General features: G+C 37.9%; 1 protein-coding gene across 3 annotated transcripts in view; it reads left to right on the top strand.

Annotated features, from left to right (window-relative positions):
- Window positions 1–16,252, top strand: part of FREM2 (FRAS1 related extracellular matrix 2) — a 239,020-nt gene that overhangs the window by 183,197 nt on the left and 39,571 nt on the right. For all 3 annotated transcript variants that reach the window (XM_066381089.1, XM_066381088.1, XM_066381090.1), the window contains exons 14-18: window positions 1,122–1,425; window positions 3,303–3,434; window positions 4,572–4,903; window positions 7,737–7,929; window positions 14,965–15,069. In XM_066381089.1, the coding sequence (XP_066237186.1) occupies window positions 1,122–1,425; window positions 3,303–3,434; window positions 4,572–4,903; window positions 7,737–7,929; window positions 14,965–15,069 (1,066 nt within the window). The remainder of the gene's footprint in view (window positions 1–1,121; window positions 1,426–3,302; window positions 3,435–4,571; window positions 4,904–7,736; window positions 7,930–14,964; window positions 15,070–16,252) is intronic.

Raw genomic sequence — 16,252 nt, forward strand, 5'->3', positions numbered from 1 at the left:
AGGCTCCAATTTTTCTTCCTTTAGCCAACAAATGTTTATTAAACAATGTGTACATAGTGTGTTACCTCATGTTATCTCAGAGACTGCCACTGATAAAAAGAAAAATAAAGGTTGAACTCTGCACTCAAGGAATTAAAAAAATTAAAAAGAGAAAAACGTATGAGAATTAGTGACTATAAGACAGGTTGTAGACATTATCACGGGAATATCGCAGTTTCATGTATACAGGAAGGCTTAGGGTGGTCAGATGGCATTCCAATAGTTTAAGAGAAGAGTCAAATTAGAGAAAGTTATTCCAGGAAGAAGTGATCACATCACAAGCTACATCTAGAAGAATAGCATAAAAAATCCCAGCATATTATCATTGCACTTTTATTTGTCTGTTCCTGACTCTGAATTATAAGCTCCTTGCGAGCAAACACTGGGACTTATTAATTCTTATATCAGAATAGTCCTGGTATAATGCTCTACATAAAAATAGGTTCAAAAATAAATGTTTATTGGATTAATAAGGCAAAAATAATAATTTTGTGCCAAGTTATCGAGGTCTTTAAATGTTATGTGATGAAATGTGGGCTTTGTTTGTTGGGGATCAGGAGTTCTTTCAAGGAAGAATGGCCTGAGGGGAGAGGGTGTGCTGAAGAGTTACCATGGCAGCAGTGTGTCCCTTGCCTGGAAAGGCCCTGAATTGGGGAAGTGGTGCTGGGAATAGGAAGAGAGAAATTTACAAAGCATTGCAAAAGAAGAATCAACCAAGGTCACAAACTCCCAGATGTGGGACAAGATGAGAGAAAGGAGGGGAGAAGGAAGGAGAGGTGGAGGAAGGGCCAGAGAGAAGAGGGAAGGAAGATTCCCTCTCTCGTCATGATATGGGCAACTCCAATGAAACAAGGAACACTTTTTCTGTATCACACTAGAGGTGGGAACATCCCGTGGCTGTTTGACATGCAAGGTTAGAGTTCATAAAGGCAGTCGTGGCTAGAAGTAAACATTTGAGGGTTGCATGAATAGTGTGGAGAAATGGGCAAGAGGCATCAGTGAAAGCACAGTGACAGAACTCGAGAGAGATCATTTACACATTGTCCTTGCTGTGGCCCTAACGTAGGTCTCTGTTTCCATAGGCTTGCAACCCTAAATATTCAGACTATGACAAAACAGGCTCTCTCTGTGTGAGTGAGAACATCAATGACACTCTGACCCTGTACCGATGGCTGATTAGTGCGCCCACAGGCACTGACGGTGTAGCCAGCCCCATGAGGGAAGTGGACGTTGACACCTATTTCACGTCATCCAGGAGGATCACTTTAGACTCCGTGTACTTCCAGCCTGGCTCCCGCGTGCAATGCGCAGCACGCGCTGTGAACGCCGAGGGAGATGAAGGCCTGGAGCTGATGAGTCCTATTGTAACCATCAGCAGAGAAGAAGGTAACTCATTTGCTGTTTTCACAGGAAGACCATGGGCCACCCTGGAATAGGATAGAAGTCTAATTTTTGGTGGTTAATTCCTTCCAGTGCCCCGGGTATTGCATAATGTACTATAAGTACTTAAACATGATCATCCATTTTTTAAAATAAGTATTTGTTCCACATTTTAAAATCACTGATTATTATATGCCAGAGATTTTGCTGACATATAAATGCTTTATGTTTATAATAACTAATTAATAAATAAATAAGGCAAGACTACTGTCCTCAAGGGGTTTATACTCAAGTTGATGACACAAAGTTTAATGTGGACAGGGCACAGAAATGCAAAAGCCTTGGTGATTTGTTCTGCCTGGAGTGGGTCAGGAAATGTTATATTAAAGAAGGGATGCTTAATCCAAATCTAGAAAATCACGGAGAAAAAAAGCATGAGTAATTACTCATAGAAGCATGAAAAACACACAAACTGTTTGGGGAACTACAAGCAGAGATGTGGGAGCCATGGGGGAGGGACAGATGAGAGGCTGGGGTCTGAGGAAGTCAGCTCACGAACGAGGCCAGGGCCCTCCAGGTGCCTGGTACAGGAGTGGCAGTTCGCTGGGGACAGAAGAGGAAGGACTATGCAGGTAGAGAGGTATGTCCAGTGCCCGGCCCTGTTATTACAAAGGAGGTAGTGTTCAGGGACTGGAGCCTGACACATTGGGGGTGGGGAATAGGACATGGTTAAAGATAACAGTGAAGAAGACAGGAAATCCACTTTATAAGCCAATTCTTCACTCTGCAGAAAAACGTCTAAATTTTTTAAATAGCTGTCTATTTAGAAGATTATATTTCTAAAACTCCTATTTGCATACAATACTTGGGACATATTCCAACTGCATAAAGAAATGTTATGTGTACCACCTCCCACCATTATATAGTAAGAATCGATATTTATTGATATCATTTATACTAAACATGCTCTTTTATTAGGATTAAAATATGTGGTTTTTAAGTTCTCTTAAAACCAAACTATTTAGTTGGTATCCAAAAGAAATTAATGTCTTGACATGAGTCCTCCCGTTAATAAAACAGATAGCCCAGGTGCTGAGGTCTGCCTCTGGTTTCATTCTTATCCAAATAAATACCTATATCCCCAAATTTGTAAAAATAGAAAGTAAATTATATATTCTTACATGTCTTGAAATTGTAATTTAGTATCCTTTTCTCTCCCATGATACTAAAATGAAAACATCAAAATTCCCTTAAAGCAAATATTGGAGGAAGATTTTCATGTCAAAATTTTTAAGGATCACAGAAAGAGAGAGAGAAAGAGATAATGATTTATAATTTATGAAAAACATACTGTGAGAAATTGCATATATATAGAGAAAGCAATACATTTTGCTCTTGGATTCCAAAGAGACTTTAGCTCTTATTTTAAAAATGAGTGCTTTTTTAGTTTTATTGGCTTATAGGGTAATGTTTATTTTATAACTAGTGATAACTATATTATTATCAAATTCATTTAAACTACACTTACCTTTTTGCTATTGACTTTCAGTCATTCGTACTCTGTCTGTTCATACTTTATATTAAAATGATTTTGTGAACAGTCTCATGACCTAGAATGTTCAGCACATATTAAACCACTTTGAACACCACTATTTTTTTCAAACTTTATTAAACACCCAAAATGTTGAAAAGTAGCCACTAAACTGTTTGGTGTGATTCCCTCTCACACCTGGGTCTTCTGCATCCTTAGGCTGTCTACTCTCAGTAGTGCTTCAGTCCAGAGAGGATATTAAAGTGCATAGAAAAATAATAGTACCTATTTTTAAAATAGTCTTTAGGTGTTGTCCGTCATCTACTTTTAGCATGAATATGTTCATTTTTAGGTCTTTGTCAGCCTCGGGTGCCAGGGACAGTGGGAGCGGAGCCGTTCTCAGCTAAATTGCGCTACATGGGCCCCGAGGACCCAGAGTACATGAACCTTATCAAGCTCACAGTCATGATGCCACACACGGACGGTAGGTGGCTTGGCTAAACAAATCGTGAACGTGATTCCAGCTTCTCATTACTAGTTTCTGTTACTGACTTATTCCAAGTAACCATGAAGGCAGGGAGTGCTCAGTTTGCAACTTGACTTTTCAGTCTTTCTGCTTCTTTCAAATGTTTTCACCTTCTTTCTGCCCAGTTTTTTTTTTTACTTGACAGTGTAAGCATTCTCTAAAATTAGGAAAATTTAACACACATCCAAACACAATAATGCAATGAGTGAAACATTGCTTAACAGGTTAGCTTTTTATAAAATAGCACACGTGTGTCTTGAAAATTTTGGAACTTGAACTTAGAGTGAAGCATTTTGATATCTCAGTGCTCACCGTCAACAAGTATTTGCTATTTCATAGCTGTAGTTTATGAAATCCTTCCCAATACTTACCGCAATAACGAAGACACTTCCTAGGTAGTAAAATAGAACTTAAAATGCAACTATTATAGTTTGTGTTTTATTTTCCCTGGTTAAGGAAGTGTGGCCAGAATTTGTGAGTCAATAACTTTACCCACACTTACAAACATTTCCTCATATACAGAAGACATTTCCAAGTTGTATTCCACTCAATTGTACTTTATACCTGAAGTAAGTTGTTAATTATTACTTGGTTGTTAGTTATATATTAAGTGGCTAACAGAGAGGAAATGTTAGGTACCATCAGGAACTGCAAGGTGGAATCTACCTCCCTCAAAAAAGCCTTTTCTGTTTTTTAATACCAAAATTTGTGTTGAGGAGGGGATTAGGTTGACAGGAATCTGAATCTCTGTACAGCATATATTGGACCCCTCTACTGTATAGATTCACTTTGGTCATGTGACTCAGGGGTGCAAAGGGCTAAGGAGAAACCCATCAGGCAAAAACAGACCTACAGCAGTGCGAGAACAAGGGTGGAAGAGTCAAGTAATATCTTAGCATTGCTATGAAAATAGCTTTAATGTTATAGATCTCCTGAAAAATTCCCAGGACCCCCAGGGGCCCTATGGCACCACTTGGATAATCACTGCTCTGCAGTATTTTATAAGACTGGTCTTCTCAAGAGACAAAGGACTTATAATGTTCTAAGCCCTTTGCTGTTCACAAGAGTGGTAACGCTGATTACAATTCCTCACAGGCATGCTCCCTGTGATCTCCACTAAAGAACTGTCCAACTTTGAACTTACCCTCAGTCCCGATGGCACAAGAATTGGGAACCACAAGTGCTCGAATCTCCTGGACTATACTGAAGTAAAGACCCATCATGGCTTTTTAACTGATGATACAAAAAATCCAGAAATAGTTGGAGAGACGTATCCTTACCAGTACAGCTCATCCATCAGAGGGTCCAGCACCTTACGATTCTACCGAAACTTGAACTTGGAAGCCTGTTTGTGGGAGTTTGTCAGCTACTATGACATGTCAGAGCTTCTCACTGCCTGTGGAGGCACTGTTGGAACAGATGGACAGGTATGAATTGTTAACCTCTGAACCTTAGTCATTGGTAAACCAGTTGGTTTGTTCAGTTACAAAGATTTGGACTAAATCCCAACTCCTGTCTTCCATCTTGGTGATTTAGGTCACTAGGTACAAGAAGGACCAATAAGGGGCATGGGTGGTGTGAAAATCCATGTCTGGAACAGTGTGCCAAAATACATGTATTTTTCTTTAGCAATGCTTTGAATCTGCTTGATATAAAAATCAAAATGCTGATTAGTCTTTAAAGTATACATTCTCCAGCAGCACTTTTCTCTATTTTACATATACAATCCTGTGAAAACCCTACAGTTTCCTTCTTAACCTTTATTCTGTTATGTCTATCCACTTCTTTAGGGTATCAAGGGTTTTTTCCTTTTTTAATTTATTTTTTATTCAATGAGAGGAGGAGAGGCAGAGACAGACTCCCACATGCACCCCAGCCGGGATCCACCTGGCAAGGCCACTAGGGGGCAATGCTCTGCCCATCTGGAGTTTGCTCTGTTGCTCAGCAACTGAGCCTTTCTTAGTGTCTGAGGCTGAGGCCATGGAACCATCCTCAGCATGGGGAGCCAACTCGCTCTAATTGAACTATGGCTGCAGGAGAGGAAGAGAGAGAGAGAAGCGAGAAGGGAAGGGGTAGAGAAGCAGATGGGCGCCTCCCTGTGCGCCCTGACTGAGAATCAGACCCGGGATATCCACACACCAGCCAACGCCCTACCACTGAACCAACCGACCAGGGCCCCAAATCCTGCCCTCTACTGTGTTCACCTCTCTGGCCAAATCTTACCATAAAATGCTCAGCTAACCTTACTGTCCTTTCCTGGGTTTTATATTTATTACAGTTTCTCTATTTGATTTTTTAAGTTCAGTATTTTTTCTTCTTCCCATGACCACTGCTAGCGAGAAAATCCATTGTGATGACTGCAGTTAGTTGAGCCACCTAAGGTTCTCCCGTGTTAGGTGAAAACGGGCAACTTGCAGGTTTCAGTAAGTTTTGTCTGCCTGAGAGACTAAAGTTACATGACACTAGGAACAAAAGAATGTGCAGTTAAAAATTATCTAAGCATCCCGTTATTAACCAGTTTGTGTTATTTTCTTAAGTAGTGTGGCCAGCTTATTGTATGAATTTCTTCTGAAAAGATTGTTCTGCTTTTGCATCATTGAAAATAAATTTAATAGCATAACCATGATGATCAACATCAGAGAGATGACTAGATTCAAAGAAAAACATTAAAATCTCAGTACCTTGGGGCCCTGGTCGGGTGGCCTTATGGATAGAGTGCCCTCCCGGCACACAGCGGTTGTGGGTTCAACACCTCCTCAACCAGGGCACCTAGGAAAAGCAACCAATGAGAGCACAGCTAAGTGAAACAACAAATTGATGATTCTCTCTCTCTCTCTCTCCCTTCACCTCTTTTCTCTATTTCCTCTCTCTTTCTCTCTTTCTCCCCCTGCAAAATCAATGGAAAAAATTATTTTAATTTTAATTTCAGGACCTTGTTATAAAATTCTAAAGCCTCAGTGTAAATGGCCAAAAAATCTAATAAAGTGTGTTGCTTAATCTCTTAGAGTGAAACTCAGAGAACGCTGTCTCATTTCCTCTACTTTCTTCCTTGTACGTAAACTTGTTCCCTAGCTATTGATCATCTTCTACATTCTGTCCCCTGCCCCCTTCCCCCTGCCCCCTGTCCTCTGTTCCCCGCCACCCACCACGCACCTCACAGTCCTTTTTCAAATAGAGGTGAGGGAGGAGAAAATATACGTTAAGATAGAAGAAATCAGCCTGACCAGGCTGTGGTGCAGTGGATAGAGCATCGGATTAGGACGCAGAGGACCCAGGTTCGAGACCCCGAGGTTGCCAGCTTGAGCACAGGTTCATCTGGTTTGAGCAAAGCTCACCAGCTTGAGCCCAAGGTCACTGGCTCGAGCAAGGGGTCACTCGGTATGCTGTAGCCCCCCCAGTCAACCTCATATTGATTTCACATATGAGAAATCAATCAATGAAGAACTAAGGTGCAGCAACAAAGAATTGATGTTTCTCATCTCTCTCCCTTTCTGTCTGTCTGTCCCTATCTGTCCCTCTCTTTGACTCTCTCTGTCTCTGCCACACACACACACACACACACACATACACACAGATAGAAGAAATCAAATTTTTTGAGATATTTTTCTTATTTTTCCCCATTAATTTTAGGTTCAAGAGAAAAAGAAAAAAAAATATCACTAGCAATAACAATAATGATGGTGATAACAATTATTTAATGTTTACTATGCACCTGCCCTTCTAAGTACTTTATATACTGTCACTAATTGTGTCTTCACCACAACACCCTGAGACAAGTACTGATCTTGTCCCTTTTTTAGAGATGAGAAAGCTGAAGCAAAGAGAATCCAAATGGCTTGCTTGGGCGAGTCTCTTGTAACACTATGCTCTTCACCAGAGTGTGGTATTTATCTGAACATTTAAGCCAATTAAACTGTCATTTAATTGGGTGAATATGAGGAAGGCATATGGTTAACAGATGTGACTGCAAAAAAAAGACCTAGGACCCTTTTCCCCTATTCTGGGCTCAACAGTGCTGCCCAACCGCTTATCTTAAGGATTCCTGCTACATATCCTCTGTTGCGACGGAAGGTAGTGCAGTGACAACTACTCAATTGCTTCCAAATTTAGTGCTGTAAATGCTGTTATTTCTTTTCCTCAATGATCACTCAAAATCTTCCACTAGTGAAAGGAAGAAAATGGCTTGTACAAAATCAGGTTCACATGTAGTTGGCAATGCTGAACTGAATCGTGTTGATAAATATCATTTCATTGTTTTAGGTCCTAAACCTAGTGCAGTCCTACGTGACTCTCCGAGTCCCTCTGTATGTTTCCTACGTGTTCCATTCCCCCGTTGGAGCAGGAGGTTGGCAGCACTTCGACCTGAAGTCAGAGCTCCGTCTAACTTTTGTGTATGACACTGCCATCTTGTGGAACGAAGGAATCGGCAGTCCACCCGAAGCCGAACTCCAAGGTGGGTTCCTCCAGACTTGGGGGAAATGTACCTATTTGAATTACAGAAGAGGAATTTTTACAGTCACTAAAAGTAATCAAAACAATTTTTTATAGTCAGCATTTTCAGATTATTTTATTTTTATCTTTAAAAAAACCCTTTATTTTAAACTAAATCATGTCAGTGCCTCAAGTTTTGTGCAATATGTGATGATTAAATATAATATCTACATTTCATGGTTACTTAACTCTCATAGTCCATTTGAGGTGATTAATTGTTTGTGTGTTACACAGCACAATCTAACTATTTCCCTTGATTCTATAAAATGGATAGAGGATGTTCCAGGTGAACATAAAGAATTAACCCAAGAAGAAAAACCTCATCCACATCTTTGTTTCTGAAAATGGGAGGTGTGTTTTAACATACTGGATTCTTTTTTTTTTTTTTTTTTTTTTTAGTTTTACTAGGGTGACATCAATAATTCAGGGTACATATGTTCAAAGGAAACATATCTAGGTTATTTGTCGATCGATTATGTTGCATACCCATCACCCAAAGTCAGATTGTTTTCCGTCACCTTCTATCTGGTTTTCTTTGTGCCCCTCCCCCTCCCCCTTCCTCTCCCCCCGCCCCCCGTAACCACCACACTCTTGTCAATGTCTCTTAGTCTCATTTTTATGTCCCACCTACATATGGAATAATGCAGTTCTTGGTTTTTTCTGATTTACTTATTTCACTCCGTATTAATGTTATCAAGATCCCATTTTGTTGTAAATGATCCGATGTCATCATTTCTTATGGCTGAGTAGTATTCCATAGTGTATATGTGCCACATCTTCTTTATCCAGTCTTCTATTGAAGGGCTTTTTGGTTGTTTCCATGTCTTGGACACTGTGAACAATGCTGCAGTGAACATGTGTCTTTACATATCAATGTTTCTGAGTTTTGGGGGTATATACTCAGTAGAGGGATTGTGGGTCATAAGGTAGTTCTATTTTCAGTTTTTTGAGGAACCACCATACTTTCTTCCATAATGGTTGTACTACTTTACATTCCCACCAACAGTGGATGAGGTTTCCTTTTTCTCCACAGCCTCTCCAACATTTGCTATTACCTGTCTTGTTGATAATAGCTAATTTAACAGGTGTGAGGTGGTATCTCATTGCAGTTTTGATTTGCATTTCTCTAATAACTAATGAAGATGAGCATCTTTTCATATATCTGTTGGCCATTTGTATTTCTTCCTGAGAGAAGTGTCTGTTCATGTCCTCTTCCCAATTTTATTGGATTATTTGTTTGTTTGTTGTTGAGTTTTATGAGTTCTTTGTATATTTTGGATATTAGGCCCTTATCTGAGGTGTTGTTTGAAAATATCATTTCCCATAGAGCTGGCTGTCTGTTTATTTTGTTGTCAGTTTCTCTTGCTGAGCAAAAACTTCTTAGTCTGATGTAGTCCCATTCATTTATTTTTGCCTTCACTTCCCTTGCCTTTGGTGTCAATTTCATAAAATGCTCTTTAAAACCAGGTCCATGATTTTAGTACCTATGACTTCTTCTATGTACTTTATTGTTTCAGGTCTTATATTTAGGTCTTTGATCCATTTTTGAATTAATTTTAATACAAGGGGACAAACTAGTCGAGTTTCATTCTTTTGCATATAGCTTTCCAGTTTTCCCAGCACTATTTGTTGAAGAGGCTTTCTTTTCTCCATTGTGTATTGTTGGCCCCTTTATCAAAAATTATTTGACCATATATATGTGGTTTTATTTCTGGACCTTCTATTCTGTTCCATTGGACTGAGTGTCTATTTTTCTGCCAATACCATGCTTTTTTGATTGTTGTGGCTCTATAATATATTATAGTTTGAAGTCAGGTATTGTAATGCCCCCAGCTTCATTCTTTTTCTTTAGGATTGCTTTGGCTATTCAGGGTTTTTTATAGTTCCATATAAATCTAAATATTTTTTGTTCCATTTCTCTAAAAAATGTCATTGGAATTTTGATGGGAATTGCATTAAATTTGTATATTGCTTTGGGTAATATGGCCATCTTGATTATATTTATTCTTCCTATCCAAGAATAAGGAATATTCTTCCATCTCATTGTATCTTTTTCGATTTTCCTTAACAATGCTTTGTAGTTTTCATTATATAGGTCCCTTACATTCTTTGTTATGTTTATCCCTAGGTATTTTATTTTTTTGTTGTTGTTGCAATCGAGAAGGGGATTATTTTTTGAGTTCATTCTCAAATGTTTCATTGTAGGCATATAGAAAGGCTATATGGACTTTTGTATGTTAATTTTATATCCTGCAACCTTACTGTATTGGCTTATTGTTTATAGTAGTCTTTTTGTAGATGCTTTGGGGTTTTCGATGATTAGGATCATGTCATCTGCAAAAAAGTGATACCTTTACTTCTTCTTTTCCGATATGGATGCCTTTTATTTCTTTATCTTGCCTGATTGCTCTGGCTAGAACCTGTAGCACCACATTAAATAAGAGTGGAGAGAGTGGACAACCCTGTCTTCTTCCTAATTTAAAGGGGAAAGCCTTCAGTTTTGTGCCATTTAATATGATGTTAGCTGATGGTTTATCATATATGACCTTTATCATGTTGAGATATTTTCCTTCTATACCCATTTTGTTGAGAGTCTTAAACATAAAATTGTGTTGTATTTTTATCAAATGCCTTTTTTGCATCTATTGATAAGATCATGTGGTTTTTGTTCTTTGTTTTGTTGATATGGTGTATTACATTAACCGTTTTACGTATGTTGAACCATCCTTGAGATTCTGGGATGAATCCCACTTGATCATGATGTATTATTTTTTTAATATGTTGTTGTATTCGATTTGCTAGTATTTTGTTTAGTATTTTAGCATCTGTATTCATTAGAGATATTGGTCTGTAGTTTTCTTTTATTGTGCTGTCCTTGCCCGGTTTTGGTATGAGGGTTATGTTGGCCTCATAAAATGTGTTTGGAAGTATTCCTTCTTCTTCAACTTTTTGGAAGACTTTGAGTAGAATAGGAACCAAGTCTTCTTTCAATGTTTGATAGAATTCACTAGTATAACTGTCTGGGCCTGGACTTTTATTTTTGGGGAGGTTTTTAATAGTTTTTTCTATTTCTTCCCTACTAATTGGTCTGTTTGGGCTTTCTGCTTCTTCTTGACTCAGTCCAGCAAGGTTGTATTGTTCTAGGAATTTATCCATTTCTTCTAGAGTTTTGAATTTAGTGGCATAAAGTTTTTCATAGTATTCTACAATAATACTTTGTATATCTATGATATGCGTGGTAATTTCTCCTCTTTCTTTTTGGATTTTGTTTATATGAGTCTTGCCAAGGGTTTGTCAATTTTGTTGATCTTTTCATAGAACCAGCTCCTTGTTCTATTAATTTTTTCTGTAGTTTTTCTGTTCTCTATTTCATTTATTTCAGCTCTGATTTTTATTATCTCTTTTCTTCGGCTGGTTTTAGGTTGTATTTGTTCTTCTATTTCTAGTTCCTTAAGGTGTAAAGTTAAGTGGTTCACTTGGGCTCTCTCTTGTTTTTCATAAAGGCCTGAAGTGATATGAACTTCCCTCTTATCACTGCTTTTGCTGCATCTCATAGTTTCTGATATTTTGTATTGTCATTTTCATTTGTCTGTATATATCTTTTGATCTCTCTGTTTATTTCTTCTTTGACCCATTCATTTTTTAAAAGTATGTTGTTTAGTTTCCACATTTTTGTGGGATTTTTTTTCTCTTTTTTTTCAGTTGAATTCTAGTTTCAAGGCTTTATGATCAGAAAATATGCTTGGTACAACTTTGATTTTTCTGAATTTGCTGATGTTGTTTTTGTGGCCCAACATATGGTCAATTCTTGAGAATGATCCATGTACACTGGAGAAAAATGTATACTCAGACACTTTGGGATGAAATGTTCTGTAGATGTCTATCATATCCAGGTGCTCTAGTGTTTTGTTTAAGGCCACTATGTCTTTGTTGATTCTCTGTTTGGATGACCGATCTAGAGCTGTCAGCGGTGTATTGAGGTCTCCAAGTATGATTTTATTTTTGTCAGTTTCTGTTTTAAGGTCAATAAGTAGCTCTCTTATATATTTTGGTGCTCCTTGGTTTGGTGCATATATATTAAGAATTGTTATGTCTTCTTGATTCAGCATCCCCTTAATCATTATGAAATGACCATTTTTCTTTTTTTTTTTTTTTTTTTTTTTTTGTATTTTTCCGAAACTGGAAATGTGGAGAGACAGTCAGACAGACTCCCGCATGTGCCCTACCGGGATCCACCCAGCACGCCCACAGGGGATGACACTCTGCCCACCAGAGGGCGATGCTCTGCCCCTCCGGGGCATCGCTCTGTTGCGACCAGAGCCGCTCTAGCGCCTGGGGCAGAGGCCAAGGAGCCATCCCCAGCGCCCGGGCCATCTTTGCTCCAATGGAGCCTCGGCTGCGGGAGGGGAAGAGAGAGACAGAGAGGAAGGAGAGGGGGAGGGGTGGAGAAGCAGATGGACGCTTCTCCTGTGTGCCCTGGCCAGGAATCAAACCCGGGACTCTTTGCACTCCAGGCCGACGCTCTACCACTGAGCCAACCAGCCAGGGCCTGAAATGACCATTTTTGTCTCTGAATACTTTTGCTGTCTTGTAGTCAGCATTATCAGATATGAGTATTGCTACACCTGCTTTTTTTTTAATGTTATTTGCTTGGAGTATTGTTTTCCAGCCTTTCACTTTGAATTTGTTTTTATCTTTGTTGCTTAGATGAGTTTCTTGTAGGCAGCATACAGTTGGATTTTCTTTTTTAATCCATTCTGCTACTCTGTGCCTTTTTATTGGTGAGTTTAATTCGTTTACATTTAGTGTAACTATTGACACTTGTGGATTCCCTATTGCCATTTTATACATTGCTTTCTGTCAGTTTTGTGTCTTGTTTGATTCTTCTCTTTTGTTTTTCTATCCTTTGTTTTTGTTTGTTTGTATTCCATACTTCTTTCCTCTGTTGTTATCTTTTTTAAATCATGTGCTTCTGTGGTGGTTTTTAAAAGTGTGGTTACCATTAAGTAATGAAAAGGGTTCCTACCCTGTTCATTGTAATGCACTATCTTGTGAGTACTTCTGTACTCCATCGTCCTTTGCTACTGTTAATTTCCATCCTCTCCCCTTTTTTTTGTTTGTTTTTGTTACCACAGTTTATTTTGGTTTTATTGTTTTCTTGGTAGAGCTTTTACTTGTGGTTTTGTTTTGTTCTGTTCTTTGTATCTGGTTGGAAAACCCCCTTTAGTAATTCCTGAAGTGGGGGTTTTCTGATGATAAATTCTCTCATCTTTTCTGTATCTGTAAATGTTTTTATTTCTCCTTCATATTTGGAGGATAGCTTTGATGGGTATTGTATTCTTGGCTGAAAGTTCCTCTCTTTCAGGACTTTAAATATTGGGGTCCACTCTCTTCTATCTTAGAGAGTTTCTGTTGAGATATCCAATGATAATCTAATGGGCCTTCCTTTATATGTTGTATTCTTCTTTTCTCTGGCTGCCTTGAGAATTTTTTCTTTGTCATTGGTTTGTGCCAATTTCATTATGATGTGCCTTGGAGTAGGTTTGTTGGGGTTAAGAAAACTCGGAGTTCTGTTTGCTTCTTGAATTTGAGGCTTTAGTTCTTTCCACAAGCTTGGGAAGTTCTCATCTATTATTTGTTTGAATATGTTCTCCATTCCATTTTCTCTCTCTTCTCCTTCTGATATACTTATTATTCTTATGTTATTCTTTTTGATGCAGTCAGACAATTCCTGTAGGGCTTTCTCATTTTTTTAAATTTTTGAGTCTCTTTCTTCTTCTCTCTTTTGTGTCTCAAGTTGCTTGTCTTCTATTTCACTAATCCTACCTTCTATCTGGCCTGTTCTATTAGCTTGCCTCATTTTTCAGCCCATGAATTGAGTTTTTCATCTCTGTTTGATTTGTTTTTATAGTTTCAATTTTCTTGGTAATATATTTTTTGTGTTCATTGAGTTGTTTTCTGAGCTCCCTAAATTGCCTTTCTGTGTTTTCTTGTATATCTCTGAGTATTTATAGGATTTCTATTTTAAATTCTCTGTCATTTAGCTCCAAGGTTTCCAATATATTCAATTTTTTCTCCATAGATTTTTCCTCATCTATCTGTGCTACCTCTCTGTCTTTTGTATCCATGATATTCGATTTCCTTTTCCTTAATGGCATCTGAGGGTGGTTTTGTTGATAGTACTTTGCATTTAGTGTGGAACTGCTGGAGGCTCCAAGGATAGATTTTTCTGTCTCTGCTTGAAGATCTTGTTGAATTTTGGTGGAAATTTATTGGTATCACTCCTTACGGCACCATTTCTCTGACATCACTCCAACATCCTGGATTGTAATTCTGGCTCGACAGCTAACTAGCTGTGTGATCTTGAACATCATGCTTAACCTTTTATGGCACTCAAAATTTCTTCTGAAAGATAAGCTAGACTTCTAGTATTTCTTTGTGTTTTAAACTTAAATTATTCCATGACATTTTAGCAAAATGTTTTGGAATAATGGTGGTAAGTGCCACTAACTCTTGGGCCCAAAAGCATCTACAAAATTTTATTTCAGTCTCCATGTCAGAATCATAATTTAAAGTCCACACACATGACACTAGTTAACCCATTAGAACTGATGCTGCTTCTTCTCGGGCATATACTACTGTTCTGGTTAGATGTGTGTCTGAGCATCATGCCTGAATTACTTCTTATGAGCCAGAGGGAAAATACTGTTGGTAGTTCATCTCAAAATCTGATGTCTTAAACAAATTAAAATTACCTGAAAGCCACATATAAGGTATTATGTTTATCCTGAAAAATTATTTGACTATTTGATGTATTATATTTTAATTCCACATTTTGTCTTCTGCCTCTTCTATCAACTCAGAATTCTTCTGATAATACCCTGTGGCTAGAATGCTTACAGATGATGTAAATCTTCCTTCATTTTTGGAGGGAATTCTGTTTTTTAGCAGTACCTGGTCACCAATATTTCCCCTCTTCTACGCTGTCTGGCCGTAGGTTCTCTGTACCCAACCAGTATGCGCATCGGGGAAGAGGGCTGCTTGGTCGTGAACTTCAAGACAGAGGCTCAGTTCCATGGCTTGTTTGTGCTGTCACACCCTGGTAAGCACCATTAGTCCTTAGCAGTCACTCTCCGTACCATAAGGGTCAAGTTTTCCTGTATTCACACATGTTCCAGCATGCTTCCTTATGAGCTTTGGAGCCATTAATTTTAAATGAACTACCATATGTGCAGTTATCTATATGAAGGCTTGATAATTGTTTGGCTACATCTCTTAATCTACAAAATCATCATTATCTAATGTAGATTTTTTTTTTTTAGAGAAAATACAAAATGATTAAATCTAAAAGAAAACTCTACTAAGTTTAATTTAAATTAAGTTTCCTTTAGACAAAGAGCATAACAACAATAATCCCCTTTTCTGCTTCAATCCTGTTGTACAAAAATAATTGAATTTCAGTGTATTTATTCAACAAGGATTTCTCTATTTACAACTGTTTTCTAAGGACTGTAAGAAACCTTTATATTGTACTTGAATTTCAGACAGGATAACAAATTATCTTTAATTATTGGCTATGTAATTTTACTAACTGATGGACCATATTTTGAGTATCAACAAGATATAGTCACTAAAGTCCCAGGTCAATTTTTTTAATATAAAGGACATTTCATTAGAAATATTATTTTTTATTTGACTCTCTATATTACTGAAATAGTTTGTGTATTTTACTGATGTGCCAAATGATGCCAGATCGGTAGGGGGAAATAGTTCACTCACTGTATTCTATATCCTTCTTTTTCTAAGTGGTGCTCTTAACAAAGGAGATAATAAGGCTGAAAATTAAGGAATAGAAAGAGTGTTTATTGTGCTTTTATGAGACTGAGCTACAAGAAGTACAGAACCAAAAAAAAATTCATTTTTCTTCCATGTAATTGACAGTTCTGAAAAATGAGAATTTCCTAGCTTTTTGAGTTCTCATCCACATGTCTACCTTTCTAACAAACTGAATCTTTGTTTAGACATAATTGCTGGCAAGCTAATTAAAATTAGATTTTTTTGTATATAAATTTGGTTTTCCCAGCTTTATGAATGCTAATATATTAGGAAGTTCATCTAATAGCGTTGATGCACAATAAATGCATTCACATCAGGCTTCACTGCCCTGCTTTTCCTCCCTGGAAAGTGGCCTTGAACCATTTGAGCATTTCTGCATGATTAACTTTTTACAGAATTATATAGTGGAGCCTGACTGGTGGTGGTGGTGCAGTAGATAGAGCATCAAC

The sequence above is a fragment of the Saccopteryx leptura genome, chromosome 4 (assembly GCF_036850995.1).
Source record: "Saccopteryx leptura isolate mSacLep1 chromosome 4, mSacLep1_pri_phased_curated, whole genome shotgun sequence".
In the NCBI taxonomy this organism is placed as follows: Eukaryota; Metazoa; Chordata; class Mammalia; order Chiroptera; family Emballonuridae; genus Saccopteryx; species Saccopteryx leptura.